The sequence below is a fragment of the Sphaerodactylus townsendi genome, linkage group LG04, assembly GCF_021028975.2.
Source record: "Sphaerodactylus townsendi isolate TG3544 linkage group LG04, MPM_Stown_v2.3, whole genome shotgun sequence".
Taxonomy (NCBI): Eukaryota; Metazoa; Chordata; class Lepidosauria; order Squamata; family Sphaerodactylidae; genus Sphaerodactylus; species Sphaerodactylus townsendi.
The window spans coordinates 29,339,850-29,361,014 of record NC_059428.1 but is presented as its reverse complement, the minus strand read 5'-3'; the positions used below and the strand labels follow the sequence as shown (position 1 = coordinate 29,361,014).

The 21,165-nt window shown below is 43.5% G+C and overlaps 1 protein-coding gene across 2 annotated transcripts in view; it reads right to left on the bottom strand.

Annotated features, from left to right (window-relative positions):
* SGCG (sarcoglycan gamma) overlaps nt 1-19,965 on the bottom strand; it is a 31,481-nt gene extending 11,516 nt beyond the window's left edge. The window contains exon 1 of one of the 2 annotated variants that reach the window (XM_048494316.1): nt 19,819-19,965. Coding sequence is in view for 1 of the 2 variants with exons in the window: in XM_048494315.1 (XP_048350272.1) it covers nt 6,602-6,670 (69 nt within the window). In the remaining variant the exon portion in view is untranslated. Of the gene's footprint in view, nt 1-6,601; nt 6,712-19,818 lie in introns of those variants that run through there. The other variant, XM_048494315.1, reaches the window with a different exon arrangement.
* Between the last annotated feature and the right edge of the window lie 1,200 nt (nt 19,966-21,165).

Genomic DNA, 21,165 nt, shown 5'->3' with positions numbered 1-21,165 from the left:
GGTTCGTTTGTGTGGGGTTTTTTTGTACTTTTTAGTGTTTTTTCAGTTTTCTGCCTCCAGGGGGCGTGGTTTTTAGGCTAGCAGCACCAAAATTTCATCTGTGGTAATCTGTGGTAATCTGTGTATGTGGAAAAGGCCATAGTTCCACTCAATTCTTCTACGAGAACTCATATTTAGAAAAATCATTAGCAAAAGAATATTACAGATGTATTTGAACTTTACAACTTTGAAAAAACATAACATTTTGGCTGGTTTCTATCATATTTCAGACTCCATTTTGCCTTAATGTTCAAGGTACACTGTAGAAGTATTATTGTATTATATTTGATATGGGTTCTGCCCCTGTCCACTCTGTGGGCTAACATCTAAAGTGGTGTAGGCCTTATTTTTCTTCTCTAATGATAAATATTTTCAATAAATTGTGGTTGACCACATACAATTATTCTCTTAAAAATTAATTAGAATACCTGAAAATTTCAAAAAATACTGCTTTGGGATTTTAGTCTTATCAAGAAACCAGTAAATGCTGTCTCCTTCCACATGTCCCTGTGTGGCCTATCCCATCACTTATGGTGGCCATCTAGCATTGACCAGATCCCATGCCTTTCCTATCATGGCTGTGACTTTGTAGGGTGTGCTCCCTGATGCATGGGTACCCTCCTTGGAAATCTTCAGGAGGGCTTTAGCTTTAAAAAAGGCTTGGACAGATTTATGGAGGAGAAGTCAATCTATGGCTACAAATCTTCATCCTCCTTGATCTGAGATTGCAAATGCCTTAGCAAACCAGGTGCTCAGGAGAAAGAGCCGCAGAAGGCCATTGCTTTCACATCCTGCACATGAGCTCCCAAAGGCACCTGGTGGGCCACTGCGAGTAGCAGAGAGCTGGACTAGATGGACTCTGGTCTGATCCAGCTGGCTTGTTCTTATGTTCTTATGCTTTTGAGGAGATCAAATGGCAGGCATATTTTATGAGAGGGATGGGGGATAAGGGGTTTGTTATTTTATCTTTGGCTTTAGCTGGGGATGTTTTAAGTTTCATTGTAAGCTATCTTGAAACAAGAGGAAAGGCAGGACATAAACGTTTTAATGAATTTTTAAAAATACATAAAATAAGCAATACCCACATACTTTCACGCAAGCAGCATTATTAGACACCACTCCAAATGTATCCCGATTTCATGCAGGCCTGAGACTCATCAAATTTAATTTCTCACGGAGTAACAGGAAAGGTTTTTGTTAGAAATCCCCAGGTAATACAAGCAGTGTTTCCTCCCATAGTTATCTCTTTGAAAATCCTGCAATTATAAGTTTTTAATGCAATCTTGTGAGACATAGGCCAATTAGGCACAGAACAAATATGATATCCTGAGGACATGTTTGAAAAAACCACCTCCTAATCTTTTGCTCTGACAGCATGGTAAAAAAAAATACATCAGAGGGGAAAGAGGCCTTTCCCTCCCACCTCAGTATTAAGACCATTTGTCAAGTTTTTTCCATTGCAGGTGCGCAACATTTTGGCCTTTTCCGCACAGGCCCATAAACCTGGGATAACAATGGTAAAAAACCCATGGGGGGGAAACCTCGCACGGAACCTTCCCTACAGCGAGTTTGCCCCACGTTATTTCCCCCAAAACGTGGTATTCAAGAATCGCACTATCTGCGATTCTTTTTTAAAATCCCGGGTTGCAGCCCCTTCTGAGCGAACAGCTGGGCAGGGAGGTACTTTTTTCCGCTGTACGTTCCTTTAAAAAAAATTTTTCCCGGTGCCGCTCTGTGTAGCCATGCAGGCGCAAAGGGACGTCAGACAGCATGGCTGTGGAGGTTAACTCATGCATGCCTGCATAGCCACGCATAAAATAGCTTGAAAACTCTGTGGGGTCACCCAAAGCCAGCTGGGATTTGACAGCAAAAACATAATGCCTGCCACAAATAGTCAGTCATCACCTTCATACAAATAGCACAGCACACAGATTTTTGGGAGATTTTGACACCACAACTGTCATGATCATCCTGAAGCCGATGCCAGTCCTGAGACTCCTATCTTTGTTTTCTAATGTATTATGTCTGCCACGAATGAACAGATGGTTGGATACACACACATAAGCACATCCTTTTACTATTAAACATACAGCAAATTATATATGAAACTTTGTCAGATGGATTAAGAAAATGATGAGCTGCTCATGTAACTGATAGTTCATCTATCCTTCTATCTTAGGATGCTCTTATGCCACTCAAAAAGCTCCTCAGGGTCAGGGGGACCTACACAGGCAGTGGTGGGGTTCAAATAATGTAACTGGTTGTTTACAAGAACCATTTCTACAACCGGTTCTGCCAAAGTGGTGCAAACCTGCTGAATCCCACCACTGTACACAGGGATAACATAAGATGCTGTATGAGGACAGCCGCAGTTGGGGTAGGATTGCTGTGGAAATCATGGGTTGTTGTGCCTCTTCAAGACAAGTTTGGAACCCTATCTAATGGCTTTAGGATAGGATATTTAATTTATATACCACCCTCCCCCGGAGGGCTCAGGGCGGTGTACAACATAATAGGAATAACAATAACATGATAATACAAAGCCATAAGGCTACCTATAAAGACAATATCAATTTCAGTAGATCCACAAATTAACAATTCAAGATCAAAATAATACTGGTCCCTGAGAGCTTGGAAACATTTCTGCTTATTAAGTGCAACTTTCTTGACTCCCCCATCCTACTGCACCCTGATATGCCCCCCCAGTCCTGCCCTGGAGATATCCTGTTCTCTAGAAACAATATTTGGGGAGGTATTTGAGCCTGCTGCAGGTGGGGTGAAGTGAGACAACTGCACTCGCCTTGTGGACATCGTTCTGACTGAGGAAAAACCAGGGGATCTACGTCAATGTGTTGTTTGCTAAAAGAAAGTTTACAATATTATTTGGCAATTGCCAAGCGATTTGGGATACTTTTTAAATCTGAAAGTTGAACAATACACAATTAAAAGTAGATTTCTAGCTGCTAGGAAGTGGGTAGACTTGACAACATGTTTCTTTAATGACCAGCTAAGAAAAAAGCCAGGCAGCATAGCTGGTTAATAATAGTAGCAGCAGCTGTTAAACAGTTTGAATTAACAACAGTAGATCTCCCCTTTACTATTTAAAATCTGTTTTGCTAAGCTACTGGCAGTAGAGCACAAGAAAATAATTATGTGCCTAATAAGGAAAAGATAATAGAAGGCATTTTGCATTTGTTCATTATAAGAACTCTCCCTTTCATTAGCTGTATACTCTTTCATACGTCACTTGTTGCAAGTATCTGGAAGAATCGGGAAATGGGATGTTGCCCCATTCCCCCTCCTCACTGCAACCCACCAATCCATATCTGCGTGGGTTCTGAGACTCTAGGACAGTGTTTACCAACCTTTTCGATGTCACGGTACCCTTGACATCACTCTTCATATCTCACGGTACCCCTACCATCTCCCCACCTTCCCCTCCCAATGTCCCTGCTTGCACCACCCCCCACCTTCCCCTCCCAGGGTGAAGGGAAGAACGGGGGGGGGGCAGGAAGTGGCTGCTGACCTTGTGGCAGGCCCTGCCCTGAGCCAGCTCCATGTCCTTGCTGGCGCTGGCAGGACACACCACAAAAGTGAGGGGGGGTTAGCATTGCCACGGTACCCCTGGGATATGCTCACGGTACCCCAGAGTACCACGGAACCCTGGTTGAAAATCACTGCTCTAGGAATTAGCAGGAAACATCCATAATTGTCATCTTCTTCTACAGCTAGATTGCTGAACCCAAACATGCGAACAAAGGATATCAGCATCACCTCCTGAAGCATCTCTCACACTTCCTCAATTTTTTTTAAAAAACACCCAACTTGCTGAAGTTTTGTTCCCTAAAGAAAGCTTTCACTCAATTACAGTTACAAGCAATGCCCTCCGCAAAGTCTAAGGGCAGATACAAAGAAGCCTTATTAAATTAATTGCTTCTTCTATGTGACCAAAGGAAAATTGAGAATTATGCCCTACACCTCACTGGATATAGGGATTCCAGAAAAAGATTTCTTTCAGACATACCCCGCAGAACCACCATGCTAATGGATTTTTGAGAAGATCTGTTACTCACTATACGTTTTGGATGAAATATGTGACCTACAAGGCAGCACATTTTGTTGCGGCAGATGGGACAATCAGATTTTAGAATGTACAATCTCTTGCTGCTGCTGCTTATAAAGTTCAACACTTAATTTAAGGTGGGTGGCCATGTTGGTGTGCTGCAGAAAATCAAGATCTAAGTCCAAGAGTACCTTAAAGACAACAAGATCGCCAGGGTATAATCTTTCAAAAGTCAAAGCTCTTTTCATCTGATACCAATTTACATGCACTCTAACAAGCTTGATATGTATATGTTTAGAGTTTCTGTCATAATAACTGTGTTCTGTCTACGTGCTGGTTATCATTAGCCACAGAACTTTTTTATATACTTGTGAGGAACATTTCTTTGCCGTGACTTACAGGTTTTAGCAAATAAATGGAGAGAACTGAAGAGGCAGCCTTCCTGATTTCATTTCCAATATATGCCATATCTTTAATTAATATTAATTAAAGTCTTGCATGATTTTTGTCTCACCCTTAAGATCATTTGCTAAGAGAAAATTCCACAAACCCCGTTTCTGTTCCTTGCAATTACCTATAATTGAGTAGTTTGAAAACAAGAATAATTTTCCCCCAGTGGGGACTATAGCCTGCCTGCTACAGCTGCTACTGTGGTTTGCAAGACAAAAAAACCCCACCATCCTGTTACTCTTCATTTACCAGCTGTGTCCCTCCCACTCAGAATCTCATCTCTCATTTGAGCAGCGTATCCAAAGTTCTGCCTGACACAAAAAAGTAAGGCCAGAGAAACCAACATACGGAAAATTTCAAGGACATTGAAACTAGGTTAATCAAGTGAGTCTAGGGATGAGCTTTATCAGGGATACGCTGCATTTCTTAATTTATACATCACTTGCCAAAGGGAACCCAAAGGGGCTTACAACATTGTCCTTTTCTCCATTTTATCTTTCTAAATGTGGGTTCCTAGTATGTATTTTTCCTTCTTTTCATTGCTGACCAGCCTGTTGCTGGCCAAACAATAATCATTTCTTTCTTGCCAGCATCCCCTTCATTGGGGTCTCAAGCCCTGGCTCCTGTTTGTCTCTTGAGCTTTGGGAGAGTTTAGCAGGAATGCCTTCTGTGAATCTGCAGCTGTTTCTGCCCCACTGCCTGTATCTCTCTTTGACCTCTACCCTTGTGAGGGAAAGATCCGGGGGGGGGGGGGTCTAATCAGCCTTGACAAGCAATATGCAGTGGGCAGTATGGCCATAGAGGACTTTGCTTCTTTCCCTGTGTGCAGTTGTCAAAAGGAAACGTGGGTGCAGGACAGGACTTGAACTTGCATCTGTAGAACTCTCTAGTGTATCTCCATTCCAGGGCTCCCCCTGTTCACAGTCCTTCTTCGTTTATTGGAGGGGCAGTGCACAGCTGTGTTGCTTATCTGGGGAATTCAGATTAGCCTGTACACTCCCACACACGCCAGCTGGGTGACCTTGGGCTAGTCACAGCTTCTCGGAGCTCTCTCAGCCCCACCTACCTCACAGGGTGTTTGTTGTGAGGGGGGAAGGGCAAGGAGATTGTAAGCTCCCTTGAGTCTCCTGCAGGAGATAAAGGGGGGATATAAATCCAAACTCTTCTTCTTCTCTTCTCCCTTATATTTTGCTTGCAATAGTGGATGGCAGCATGGCTTCACCAATGTGTGCTGGTTGGTTGCTTTTACCTCTGTCTGTAATGGGGACATTGATGGCAAGCCAAAACATGGCCATTGGCAGGTAGCAGCTTGTTGAAATTAATTACCTCATGGCACTGTTTTGGGGCGGAAAACCTGCATGGGGGCAGGGAGGGGCAGGCGCCCCCTTTCCTCCCTGCACCATGGTGGTTGTGACCACAATTGGGCTCCCACAACACAGTTTAAAAAGTACTCCGGTGGGAACTCACTGCTGGAAAATGGTGGGGCATCTCCAAGGACACCATACTGTCTAGTTTGAAACTCAAGTGTGGCTAGTGTAATATACATTTCATTGCCAAACATCATCTTATCTTTGCATTCAAGGAAAATTTAGTTGAAAACACAGTAGAGTTATTATACACGTATATGTCTATATGACAAATGCAAGTGAAAACTTTAAAGAACAACTATATTATTTTTCTTAAAGTTTCCATACAGTCATAACCAAGGGGTGAATCAAGTAAACAGACACATATCCCAAAAAGAATAAAGTAAACAACATTTTAAAAACATTAATATTACTTATTTTTAATACTATCCAGCACAGCATAATACAATGGAACATTTATAATTCAATTAGTTAAACCATTAACTATGAGTGAATAATAATTATAAAAAAACCTGCAAATTCTAAATCTACAGCCTGAAGATAACAAAAGCCCCGTGGCAGATAGAAGTACAAAACTGAAAACAGAGTCACAAGTTCGTTCCAAAAAGGCTTTTAATATATTATGTTAACTTTGTTGCAATTCATAATATTTTATCCATCCAATCTTATCTAAAAGTCTTACCTTAGATGATAAAAAAACATACAAATTGTTGAACTGACTCTCTTGCAGAATGACTTTCTCCACTTGCATCTAGTGTGGGAGATATTTCAGGCGTGGCGGAGCTTGTTTACATGTTTGGCAACATCTGACATTCCGTGGTCTTTCATTGGCAACACGGACAAGGCTAATTTTAATCTGTGACACACTGGGTAGTGCTATATCAGTGCTTTATAGGGTGAACGGCTAAGCATAATTCTTAACTTCAGGGGAATTTACATTCATTCCTTTGTATTTTTGCCCACCCATCCCCATTGTCGGACACAAAGCACTTCAGAAAACAAAAAATAATGTAAACAGAATGAGATAATGCATGCTGCCATTTACAGTACTTTACATCCACCTCCTGCTGTCAGTGCGCAAAGATAAAAATATGATGATAATTTTAGATTCACTTTTATCAGGTTTCTGAATTGTTTGGTGGCTGTGTAGGAAAGTTGATTTTAATCTTCCTGAGTTTCACAATGCATGGTTGATATAAACCGCTAATATGAGCAAAAACTACACATCTTTCCCTGGCATGAACACCTTCAAGGGAGGAAGATTTAAAAGCTGGAGACAGGCAGCAAGACTACACATTATATTCAACATATAGCTGGTACTGAAAAAGAATCTCCCCCACATTCTCTCAGCTTAACCTATCTGGTTGTTGAGAGGACAAAATGGACAAGAGGTAAATGATGTAAACTGCTTTGGCCCCCACACCAGAGAGAAAGGCAGAGTATGGGGCTTTCCCCACTACATAAGGGAGCTAAGGTCGACTCAGTTCCCTTCAGTGGAGGGCAATTCCAGGCTGTCCCCACAGCAACTGAGTTGGCCCCCTGGAACCGAGCTAAGGATCATCTTGGTGCCTGTTTCGTTCCTCGATCGTGATTGGTGCTTGTGTTACGGCGGGAAACAGGAGCGTTCTTTTTTTTTACAGTTTTTGTACATTGCAACTACGTAGCAGTAACGAGCTGAACTGCTTCCGTCGCAGTCGGAGCTACGAAGCATTGGCGCCAAAACATATAGACGCACCAATTCCATTCATAACAGTCATATGATCGTAGCTTCGAAACGTCAGAGGAAGTTATTTTTTTAAAAGGCGCGCTTTCTGCCAGCCACGACTCTCCCGTTCTGTGCATGCCACAAAAGCGGCTCGTGATTGGTTGAACAGATGAGGTGTCGTTTCGATGCTTCCCCACTTCAAAGCTTCGAAGCGGTATCGACCTTGTTCCGGCAGAAAAGTGTAGTTCATAACTGCGACAAGGATGTCGCAGTTCGGGGGGGGGGGGGAACTGAGACAAAACAATGTTGAGCTGGGTGGCAGTGGGGATTCACTGAGGCGAACCTAGGTAGAAACCAGTTCAACTCTGTCAGTGGGGAAAGCCCCTATAAATGTATTAAATAAATTCCCTGTCGCAGGTAGGAGATCTTATCCAGTGATTGCTCGAATGAGGTTGTGGCAATATTAGACTAGATTTAAATCCCCAGTCTGCCATGTGCTGACACTGAGAAAACAGTCTAATCACTATCTCTCAGTCTAATCTACCTTGCATGGTTGTTGTCATAATAAAAGGGTGGGGAAACCATGTATGCTGTCCAGAACTCCTGAGGGAAATGCAGGATAAAATCTAATGAAACAAAGAATAAATTATCCTGTATCATATATAATATCATCACATTGTACACACACATCCCTTCTTTGTATCGTTGGCTTCTGAAGCTGCTGAGGAAATGATGCAGTGGCATTTGGTAAGTGAATACTACATGCTACGACAAAAAGAGGTGTGCAAACTCAATACAGGGTCAAGAATTATATGTAGTTTGTCTCTAGGAACACCGACATACACTTTCTTCCCTAGCAATCTGAGGTTGGTAGTACTGAGATGGAGACTGGGTGGCCTCACTTCCCGATCAACTGCATGGGATGCAGTCTTGGCTATGGAATGGTCATTTCCCAGACCGAGCCCAAGGCAGGTTGCAGACTCTGGCCACAGCCAGGCTTAGAAAGTGCATTTTCTCCCCCACTCTGGTGCATTTTCTTCCCCACTCCGCCACTCCCACCAGGTTCCAGTGGATGAGAGGGGAGGTATCTGTAGCCCATTATGAAACTGGTGGGAACTGCTAGGTAGAGGGCCCTTGCTTCCTTGCAGTCAGAATGAATGGTGTGAAGCAGAGGCGGAGCTTCAACAGGACCACCTGGGGACAAATGCCCCGGGCAGCCACCATTTGGTCACGGGGGCGGAAAATCGCCCCCACACTCTTCCACCTTCCACTGTCTAGCAGGCTGCCCAGGACTGCTGCCACTGACTAAGGTAAGTGGGGCGCAGGGGGCTGCGAGGGGCAGGGGGCATGGGGGAGCGCAGGGGTGTGTGTGCCCGGAACAGGTGTTGCCCCGGGCATCATTTTCCCTCCCTACACCTCTGGTGTGAGGGGAGGCACTCTTAAGTTCCTGCCACCCAGCTCTAATACAGGCTATCCTGAAGACAAGCAGCGCTGCTTCTGCCTGCTGCAGAAAAATAAGAAGAGCCAATACTACATTAAGGGCTTTATATATTACACACAGTGTATTTGGCACTTACCTGCATGCCAAAATTTGGCACTTACCTGCATCCTCATTATAACACATTTATGTACTTGGATTTGCAACACACTCCATCCAGAGATTTTAGAGATAATTATCCTAAAATATCACTGTCTGTCTTAGTGCTGTGCATTATCAATTCTCTCTTATCATCTGGCAGTTTAAATGTACTGAGATCAGGAGGGAGACTCACACATATCTCCATTTAACTCTTCAAAATTAGTCCTAAAGAACACACAAATCAAAAGCTGGGTTTGGGCTTAAAATATACATCTTCACTCTGGGGCGAGAAGCAGTGTTTGCACCTTCTTGTTTATTGCTTTTGGCCTGGCCAGAATAATTCCCTGTTCACAAAGAATAATTGTTCACAGTCAGGCACTGTCCGAGATAAAAGACATAATGCAATTCATGTACAACAGACTCACTAACTCCTGTTTGCAGGAAGTAAAACAATGCTATAAAAAGCCTGGCAGACCTTGAGTATTCTCTTTCCTTATGAAACTAGATCCCTGCCATACCCTCTTCCCACCCCACCCCCCTCATGTTACACACACACATAAACAATGTGCTGTCCCTTGCGTAGCTTAATGATAGAACATTTGACTCTCCATATGGAACAAGAACCTTTACATTCTTTGTTCATGACCACTACATTTTATGATAAAAAAACATCTCACATTTTCATTTACATGTGCTCAAGGTATAAACAGGGAAGGGGGTGACACTACAAGCATTACCAACTTCTGCCTATTTTTTTGCTCATTAGATTTTGTGCTTCCTTTGTGGAAACTACAAAGCCTTACCATGACATGAGGTGACAGTTCTATCAGACATTAAATCGCTACAGATTATAAATCTAGGAGCCACACATGGCAAACGAAAGATGGTTTACTTTCTTTTTTTTCCAGTCTATTGCCTTTAATCCGTCATGAACTTCTCTTTAGGACACAACAAGTCAAAAGTCAAAAGGAATTGCACTAGACATCTCATTTCCCTGTCCCCCACTATTTCCTCTCTCTCTTTTCTGAAAGTCCCTATAGCCTCTCCCCTTTTCCTATTTATTTCCCTTTTCCCCACCCAACAGCCAGCCCTTCTGTCTACAACTTCCCCCCCCCCCTTCCCCACAGCAGCCTCTACCTCAGTCGTTCTCAACCTGGGGGTCGGGACCCCTTTGGGGGGTTGAATGACCCTTTCACAGGGGTCGCCTAAGACTCTCTGCATCAGTGTTCTCCATCTGTAAAATGGATAAATGTTAGGGTTGGGGGGTCACCACAGCATGAGGAACTGTATTAAAGGGTCGTGGCACTAGGAAGGTTGAGAACCACTGCTCAACCTAGAAAAACTATGGTCCTGTTATGCGTGCCAGCCACTGGGCCAGGTCTCCCTGCATGGTAGGGAACCTTCAAGGATATATGTGGGGGGCACCTCCCTTTCCCCATATCCCCATACCATTTCCTCTTTCCCTCCTCCTGGCAACCCCTATATCCTCTCCTCTTGCCTTATTCTTGCCTTCTCATAATTCCCTGCCTCATTCTTGCTTTCTTGGTGATTTACCAACCTACCTTTTACCTGCCTTCCATGTTCAGCTATCTTTATTATTTATTTACTTCATTTATACCCCACCTTTCTTCACAGTGGGGACCAAACCATCTTACACTAGTCATTTCTCTCTTTTTTCTCCTTACAACAACCATGTGAAGTAGGTTAAGCTGATAGTACATGACTGCCCCCAAATCACCCAGTGAGCTTTCATAGCAAGATGGGCATTCAAACCTGAGTCTCCCAGACCACTACGCTATGCTGGCTTTCATATGATAGTGGCTGTTGGACAGTAAAGCAGCCAGGCCTGACTGTGGCCCCTTCCGCACGTGCAGAATAATGCACTTTCAATCCACTTTCAATGCACTGTGCCGCTGGATTTTACTGTGTGGAATAGCAAAATCCACTTGCAAACAATTGTAAAAGTGGAATGGAAGTTAATTATTCTGCATGTGCAGAAGTGGCCTGAGCTATACAAATCCAGTGTGCATGTGGAAACAACTCTTTTAAAAATTGGGGGAATTTAAACTGCCCATCCTTTGTTGGTTTTCAGATTTTTCTGCAAAGTTGGGGTGCAGATTTAAGTGTCTGCAGGCAGGAGGCACAGGTGGAAATTAGATATATAAACTAACCTTTTCACCAAAGAGTAAATCATCAGTTATATAAGTTTAAGATGACTCTTCTCAGTAATGTATAAACTTTACTAAAAAAGCTTAGTGATTTTACTTTACATAATAAATATATTCAACACATGTTCTTAAAATGTAAAATACAAGTTATATATTACACGTTACCTACGCTTCTAAAATCCAGAGTCTGCATGTAGACTTTAAATTGTGGAAAGCTGTTGCAGATGGGGGAAGGAAGTGAGAAGGGAAGCAATGTATCACAAATGACACCCTACTTCTGCTGAAAAGTAACAGAGCAGGGACCAAATTCCCCCACCCCTTAATTCACAGCAAGATAATCATGATCAATAAATAAACAATAACCATTGCAAAGAGTGTTCCCAAAAGCATGCACACACAAGTCATTACCCACTAGCATGGTGGCAGCAAGTTGCCATGAAAGCAACTTACGGTGGCTCCATAGAGTTTTCAAGGCAAGAAACAAACAGAGGTGATTTGCTTGTGCCTGCCTCTCCACAGTGACCCCGTGCCTCTCCTCCAAGTGCTAATCAGGCCAGACGCTGCTTACCTTTCCAAGATATGACGAAATTGGCCAGCTAGCTCCATGCAGTGGGGTACAAAAGCACTTCATAAGAGAAGAATTGTGCTCTGCATGTGCATACTTTTTGATGTTTTCCATTCAACAAGTCAATCAAGTACTGTATATACTCGTGTATAACCCGAATATAAGTTGAGGCACCTAATTTTACCACAAAACACTGGGAAAACTTATTGACTCGAGTATAAGTCTAGGGTGGGAAATGCAGCAGCTACTGGTAAATTTCAAAAATAAAGATAGATACGGTCGGGCACTATTTAAGAACATAAGAACTAGCCTGCTGGATCAGACCAGAGTCCATCTAGTCCAGCACTCTGCTACTCGCAGTGGCCCACCAGGTGCCTTTGGGAGCTCACATGCAGAACGTGAAAGCAATAGCCTTCTGCTGCTGCTGCTGCTGCTGCTGAGCACCTGGTCTGCTAAGGCATTTGCAATCTCAGATCAAGGAGGATCAAGATTGGTAGCCATAAATCGACTTCTTCTCCATAAATCTGTTCAAGCCCTTTTTAAAGCTATCCAGGTTAGTGGCCATCACCACCTCCTGTGGCAGCATATTCCAAACACCAATCACACGTTGCGTGAAGAAGTGTTTCCTTTTATTAGTCCTAATTCTTCCCCCCAGCATTTTCAATGTATGCCCCCTGGTTCTAGTATTGTGAGAAAGAGAGAAAAATTTCTGTCTGACAACATTTTCTACCCCATGCATCATTTTATAGACTTCAATCATATCCCCCCTCAGACGTCTCCTCTCCAAACTAAAGAGTCCCAAACGCTGCAGCCTCTCCTCATTTGGGGGTCTCTGCCACTGACCCCCATCTCACCAATCCCAAGGTCTCTGCCACCGACCTCTCCATCCTGCAGCTTGTCCAGCTCACCCAGGTCGACTGGCTGTCACCTGCTGAGAGCCAGGGGCCGGCTGCCGCCAAGAAGAAGGCAGAGGAAGAAAGTGGCTGAAAGGGGGAAGGCAGAGAAGAAGGCAGAGGAAAGCGAAGCAGAGAAGGAGACTGAGAAAGTGGCTGAAAAGGGGAGGCAGAGAAGAAGGCAGAGGAGAGCAAGGCAGAGGCAGAGAAAGCGGCTGGAAGGGGGAAGGCAGAGAAGGAGGCAGGAGAGAGCAAAGATGGGGGAGGGGGAACGCCACACAAGAATTAAGTGGGACCCTCACTCGCGTATAAGTCGAGGGGGGCTTTTTCAGCACAAAAAAATGTGCTGAAAAAGTAGACTTATAGTACATAAGGTAAATGCCTACCCCTCTCCCACAATTTATTCACTTTTGCCTAGATAGCAGAGCAGGGATGGAAAGAGAGGAGAGCTCTTTTAAAATAGATGATTTCTTTAAATCTATTTATGTAAAATATCCACATGACCAAAATAAAAGTAGTAGAACTGAAATATTAAGAGAATCGAAATGCAGCAGCGACAAGGTCAAGTGGTTGAATTAAAAATGAACACTTAACTTTGTTCTGTGTGAGTTACAATGACCTGTATTGGATTAAAAATTAGAACCACCTGACTTTTTTTGTATTTTTTTGTGCACTGGCATAGCTCTGCTCATTTGTAGCCAAGCCCATCTAGAACACAGATTTTTAAAACCATAATTATTTTCTAAAATTTAGAGACAAACTGTGACAAAACTGCCTACCTATTTTGCATTTTCAGAAAATCCAAATAAACAGTATTACTGTGCAATCTGTGAAGAGTTACAGCCTTTTAAATCAATGTCAGTGGCCTAGAAGGGTATAACTCTATTGGGATTGCACTGTTAGCTTCCAAACAAAAGAAGTAGTCATTTTGCATACACCTCAGATCTGACACACCTAAATTTAGCTCAAATAATATAATGATGGCTGGAAGCAGAAAATGCAGATAAATAGCTCTTCAGCCAGATTTTGAAACAGTAGAAATAACACATTTAACCGTTATAATTACATCAGTCTCAAGTAACATTTTATCTAAATTCATTTCTCCAAAAAGGGAAGAGTTTGAATGGTAATTCCAGAATGGTAGCTATGTTAGTCCTCTGAAGCAAAATAAAACAGGAGGCCAGGGGCATCCTGAAAGCTAAGCAGAATTTATTCCACCATAAATTTTCTTGAGGCAGAGCTCCCTTAATCAGATGCATCTGATAATGTGAGCTCTGATTCAAGAAAGCTTATCTTGGGATAATGTTTTTTCTTACTCTTTAAGGTACTACTGGATTTCTTTTTATTTTGATTGGATAATATTTCTCCTTTCTCATCATTACTCAAAATGCGACTGACACTGAGGATTTAAATGCCAGTGGTGTGCAGTGGTTAAGACTGTTGGACTCTGGTCTGGAGAAATGAGTTTGATTCTCCCCTCCTCCACATGAAGCCTGCTGGGTGACTGTGGGTCAGTCTCTCAGTTCCACTTACCTCATAAAGTCCCTGTTGTGGGGAGAGGAATGGAACGTGATTGTAATCTGTTTTAAGACTCCTTAAGGTAGATAAACGCAAGCTATAAAAACTTCCCTTCTTGGATGCAATATTATTCTTACTCATGCTGTATAAAACACTGGCAGATCCTGCATTTATTTTTTGAGATCCAGTATTGTAAATCCTCTTATATATATACACACATAAAGAAAGGCAAAAAATGTAACCATCATATATATTTGGTTGCCAGATATAAAAATACAATATAAGTACTCAAAAATATGTAACTATCTTGTAGAATCAAACAACAATGCATTCCACTTTATTTTAAATTTGTTATTTAAGAACAGAACATAAACCAGCTAAACAAAGAATTAAACAAGTAAAGTTAGCTTTCATGAGGTGCTCCCATAAATGAAGGTAAAGAACAAATTGATAAGAATCAGTTGGTTCTTGCTGATGAAATTGTTCTTCACTAAGGGACAGAGATATTAGTATGATCCATATGCTACAGACAAGCCAGCTGTCTCTGATAAATCAGACCCAGAAAATAGGAGTTAATTTTCCCTCTGCAAACCAAGTAAAGTTGTTAGCTTTGGGCTGGGAAATTCCTAGGCTCATTCCGCACACCCAAAATAATGCACTTTCAAGCTGCTTTCACAACTGTTTTTGCCATTCCGCACAGCTTCAAAGAGCCCTGAAAGCAGCTTGAAAGTGCATTATTCTGCGTGTGCGGAATGAGCCATTGAGATTTGGGAATGGGCAGGGGTTGGGAAGGGTGTGATCCACAGATTAATATCCACTGATGGGCTGCCATTTGATTATTAGAATGTAAGAAAACATTATTGGAACAACTAACCACAGAGATAATCAGTTCAAAACCATTTTATCTCCATGGCTCTGCTCCAACGAAGAATGCAACAAACACTGAATGTTTGGAGCTCTTTGAAAGCAAAAGTCCAGCGATCAGCCCTTTGACAGGAAAGCAGCATCAGGGGATAGTTCTTGGTCCAGCCCTCTGTTCTTCTTCCCAATTCATAGGAATTTTAGCTTTTCAAAAAAAGGCCTCAGCATCAGATGCAGATCACAGAAGAATCTTCACACACAAGAACAGTTACATATGCTGTTCCTTATGCAACTGTGGATACTACTTCCCCATGGGGAGATGCTGCTACTCAGAGGCAGACCACCTCACTTTAGGAAGGCTGGACTACAAATGTAATTCCAATACCTTACCTAGCAGTGAGAAGAGTCCACAATGGCATGCATATCTAGAAATATGCTTAAGAATTTGTGGATGGAGGCAGTGGTGGGATTCAGCAGGTTCGCACCACTTTGGCAAAACCAGTTGTTAAAATGGTGCTTGTAAACAACCAGTTGTTAAATTATTTGAATCCCACCACCTGAACCAGTTGCTAAATTATTTGAATCACACCACTGGATGGAGGGTATGTGGGGTCAGGGGCGCTAGTCACAGTTCTCTCAGAACTCTCTCAGCCCCACCTACCTCACAAGGTGTCTGTTGTGCGGACAGGAAGGGAAGGAGGAGGGAGAGGGATGGAATGAGAGGTGGCATGCAAGGGTGGGAGGGGGAGGGGGCCTGGCATCTGGACATGGTCCACCCACCCTAGTGGAGGGAGAGAGAGGGGAGGGAGGTGGAGGGGTGACATGCAAGGGAAGGGGAGGGAGGGGTACCATGCAAAGGAGGAGAGAGAGGGGTAGCTGTTGTAACTCCCACTAACTATAGAACCCCTCTTAGCTCAGTACACAACACATATGATATAGTTGTAGTATATGTCTACTGGTTTAGCTGCCTTGAAAAGGGGATTAGAAACAGTTATGGAGAACAGGTCCAATAATGCTTATTAGCCATGATGACCAAGGGGAGCTTTTATGTTCTAGCACTGTGGACATTAATGAGAGAGGTTTTGGCCTCCATGTAGCTCCTTTAGGCCTTCTAGACCTTCTGGTGGTACCTGGTTGACTTCTGTGTGAAACAGAATGGACCCACTCAGTCTGGCTGCTCTTATAGTTTACCAGCTTTTAAGGGGCCATAAATGTCCTGTTCATTTGCTAAAATTTATCATTTATCAGAGCTACCCATCAAATTAAAGGTACCGGTACTAACCAGCCAAATTATTTCGTCAATTGAACGAAGTCTTCACAATTGGCACCCGATCACAATCTTTTACAGAAGTGTCATTTCATCCACTCATTCGTCTGAATGACAGCCATAACTATCCAAAACTTTATTAATCTTTATCTTCCTCAGTACATCTTCTCCACTCAGTTCAAATGAATGTTCAGAGAACTCTTACAAAACCTTCACAGCCACTGTAAATTCACTCTTGGAGAACATAAAATATATTGTTTTATAAACTATTCAAGATAAAACATTAGTCAACTGCTGTCTCTTGTCTGAATACATTTGTCACATAAAATACATATTATATACTAACCCATCCCTAGAATCAACACAAACTGCCACCTCTGAAGGCTCTAAAGCAGAGAATATAAGCGATGAGTTACCGGTATTCACGGAGGTGTGGGTGATGCAGAGATTGTATTGAATGAGGGAAGAACATATAATCAATGAAGAATAAAACCACCGTTAGCATACACCAGATGCATACCTGGATACCCAGGAGAGAATGACTTTTTAAAATAGATACAGGACTTTCTACAGATGCAACTTTCCCCATCTCTGCATTGCATAGGGATTGGTGGAGACTCATTCCATCAAAGACACTAACACATACTTGTTGGAAAGAAATCGGCCGCAGCCCAATTTATTTTAACACATAACAAAAACCATGAAGCTGGGCAAGCATAACAGAGCACATCCTGGCCCCCAGGCAGCAAACCGCTGAACCTGGTTATAGGGAAGCCCCAGCTGATCCCTTAGGCCCTTCAGACAGAACCCCTGTCCGGCACATCCCCCAAGGGAACTGGAACAGGAAGTTACCAGGTGCCACATGGACACAAACCCAATTTGTGACACCCCTCCCTGCCGGGCAGCGAGCTCTCAGTGCGGCCCCAAGGCTTTGCCTTCAAGAGCTCTATCGCCACCGCAGACCTCATATGGAGGCCCCCGAGGTGGGAAGGTCCGGCATGCAAGCTACTGCCTTCCCTAAATAGGATGTGCTCTTATGCCATAGCCGCCCAGTGAACTGCGACAAAGCATAACAAAACAACAACCCCAATAATCCTCGAAATGGGAGAGGAGGGAGGGCCTTTTGAAGCAGCCGGCCTCAAAAGGCTTTTATAGGCTGCTATGGCCCCTGTCACGTGTCGGTACCCAGCCACATGACAGCCTGGGCCGCCGGCAGGGAGGAGGCTTCCACTCGTTCCTCCCCCCCCTGCCATGCCACCTCCAGGCTGAAGCCTGGGGCGCAATTTATTAGTTTATTAGAATGTGCTGTTGTTACTTTTAATGTTGTATTAGTTGTTACTATGCTTTTATTGTTGTACGCCGCCCTGAGCCCTTCGGGGGAGGGCGGCTAATAAATCTAAAATATAAATCTAAATAAAATAAATAAATTATAACTGTACCCTTCAAAATTCCTTCCGCCATTTAACCCTTAAAAGTACAATTTTCCTCTCCTTTGAATTCTGTTGTCAAGATCTGACATCTGGTAACCATGAGAAAAACGAAATAAATGAATGCCCCGGAGTTCACTTGAAGTCCACTTAGACAAATATGCTTCTGGCATTCATCCAAATACTTCGTCTTAAAGGTGCTGTTAGAGTGTTCTTACTGCAATAGTGTTTGGAAAAAGGAAAAATTGCGGGATGTCTACATTAGAATTGGGGAGGGGGTTGTTATATATTAACATAGAACGTGACCTAGGAATGCCTTTAGGAAGACATTAAAATGGCAAATGTAGTGCAAATTGTTCATATTGCTGCTACACAGGGACTTTAGTATACAGCAAAAGAACACCTCTAAAGACTAGGGAGCACCCACAGGATAGGTATATTTTTAGAGGACATGCACACACATTGATAATATGCAGGCTACTCAACCGGGGGCGGGTGGGGGGGGAGAGAGAATGCAGAGAACCACTTGATGCTTGCAGTTAGCTGCCTGTTGGGAATAGGCTGGTGGTGACTGGAGATATATATATACTTACCACATACATACACCAAACATATATCTTTTAAAAAGGCAGCAGCATTTGAACAGACTTGGTCAGGAGTAAGCAACTTTTTATTAATTAAAGAGCCACTACATCAAAATTCAGAGCAAGAAATCAACCGAGCTAGTATAACAGAGGCCATTTAAATAACTGAAAATGTTCTGTGGCTAACCAAAGTAGATTAATAATCTATAAATTTCCACAGCTGAAACACAAGTTGTTGCAAATCTGTTATTAGGAAATGGCACACATGAGGCATCCTAAGAAGTAACAAATACACACAGGAGCACTTTATACAATAGTTTTAGTGCACTGGTATAAATATGTGTACTTGGATTATTGACAACTATTTACTGCAGTAATTCCCTTTATGTAAAGGATGCCTAATGAACCCGTAAGTGTCATTAAAAAAAATTTGCTTACTACACCAGCATGTAGTAGTACTTTGCTACACCAGTGTGATGTAGTGGTTAAGAGCGGAGGACCCTAATCTGGAGAACTGGGTTTGATTCCCCACTCCTCCACCTGAGCAGCAGACTTTTATCTGGTGAACTGGGCTTGTTTTCCCACTCCTGCACATGAAGCCTGCTAGGGTCATCTTAAGCTAGTCACAGTTCTCTCAGAACTCTCTCAGCCCCACCTACCTCACAAGGTGTCTTTTGTGCGGATAGGAAGGGGAGGAGATTGTAAACTACTGTGGGACTCATTACAGGAGAGAAAGGCGGGGTATAAATCCAAAAAATTCTTACATTATTCCCTTCGCCTATAGGTGAATGTAGCATTCGACCCATACCTGGTTTTTAAACATTAATTGGTTCTGCTCAGAGCCACCTCGTTGCTGGCTCCAGAAGCAGGTTTGGGTGTACCAGATTGAGAGATTCTCAAAGAAAAGAAGAAGATTCTGCCTTTCTGTAGCAAATCATGCCTGGTGAATGGGCCAAGGGTACAAATCAAGAGGGGATTTTCACGTTGCAAGGGAAACACGGTCACCTTAGCAAGGAAAAAACGCGTTGGGGTGGGCGGGCTGGAGGCTAAGGGGCGCGATGAAGGACCAGGAGCGTTTGCGCCTCGGGAGCCTGCATGCCTTGGAAAGGGAAGGAGGGCGCATGGAGAGGACCCTGCTGGAGAAGGGGGACACTGGACGTATCCTACGTTTGCGTGCACAGCAAAATATGACTAGTAGCCTTGTCAGTTGAGCTGGTGCCCTCCTCGGGGCGATCCCCGCACAGAGTCTCCCCGTTTTGTTCTGAGACAGACCCAAGCGCCTCTTTCACCCGCTCCCCTTTTGCCGCCGACCACGAAAGCGCACAGACTCACCCCGACGCTGGCTTGCCCCGCCGCCGCTCCCAGAGAAGCAAGCAACGCTGTGCTGCCGGCCCCAGACTTCCCTCATCCACTTCTGGGCTGCCCGCCCGGCAGGCGCCTCCCTCTCGCCCTCGGCTGGAGACTGAACTGGGGGCTGCTCGCCCGGCAGCTCCAGAGCGCTTTTCGATCCCCCTTCCTCGTAGATCCTCCTCCTCCTCCTCTCCCCCGCCGCCCCCCTCGTGCCAAATCTGCTCCCTCTCTGCCTTTCCTCATCCATGTTCGTATGGAGGAAGTTTGTTAAGGGGAAGGGAAGAAACGTTTGGATCTTTTAGTCACAACTCGGCAGATCTGAGGCTCCTTCCGCACATGCAGAATCATGCACTTTCAAACTGCTTCCAGTGCTCTTTGAAGCTGTGCAGAATAGCAAAATCCACTTGCAAACAGTTGTGAAAGTGGTTTGAAAACGCATTATGTGCGGAAGGGGCCTGTTGTGTTTGAGTTTCCATTCTGCTAGGGAAACTCGCTGGGTGACCTGGGGCCAGTCACTCCCTCTCAGCCCTGATGAGTGTTTGGATAGGAGACCTCGAAGGAATACCAGAGACAATGCCAGGCAATGGCAAACCACCTCTGACACGGAGCCAGACCATGGCAAACCACCTCTGAATCTCTTGCCTAGAAAACCTTGGTTGACACACGTCAGCTGTTACTTGAGGGCAAACAAACAAACAAAACCCTTCCCGGATTCAAGTATTTTGAAGGAATACTTGATAACAAACTAATAAAGGAATATTTCATTACAAAAAGGACAACAAGGGACTTGCAGTAACACAACAATGACATTACTGAGCATCATGGGCTCATTCCGCACATGCAGAATAATGCACTTTCAAACTGCTTTCAGTGCTCTTTGAAGATGTGCGGAATAGCAAAATCCATTTGCAAACAGTTGTGAAAGTGGTTTGAAAACGCATTATTTCGCCTGTGCGGAAGGGGCCATGTTTTCATTGTGGATCAGGTCTTTCCTGTCCTGAAATTCTTATTTAGGCTCTCCTCAGGATCCCAAGCTACCACTGGTTCTCAGACCTTTTGAAATAACTTGTAAAGGCTATGAGCTCTCCTTTCCGGTATGCTTCACTCTCTATAGGGGCTAATAACTCAGCATGACCAACCCATTACAGATTATTAGTTTCTGCTTGCAAAGCTTCACACTGCAGTTTTGCGTCTGATTGTATATTTTATATTGGGCTTTGGTTCTGTGGGGAAAAGATGAAGCAAAAATGGAAGCATCAAAATAAAATATTTTTAAAGTGATTGATCAAATTTCTTTCTAACACTAAAATGGAACATTTAGATCCCTTA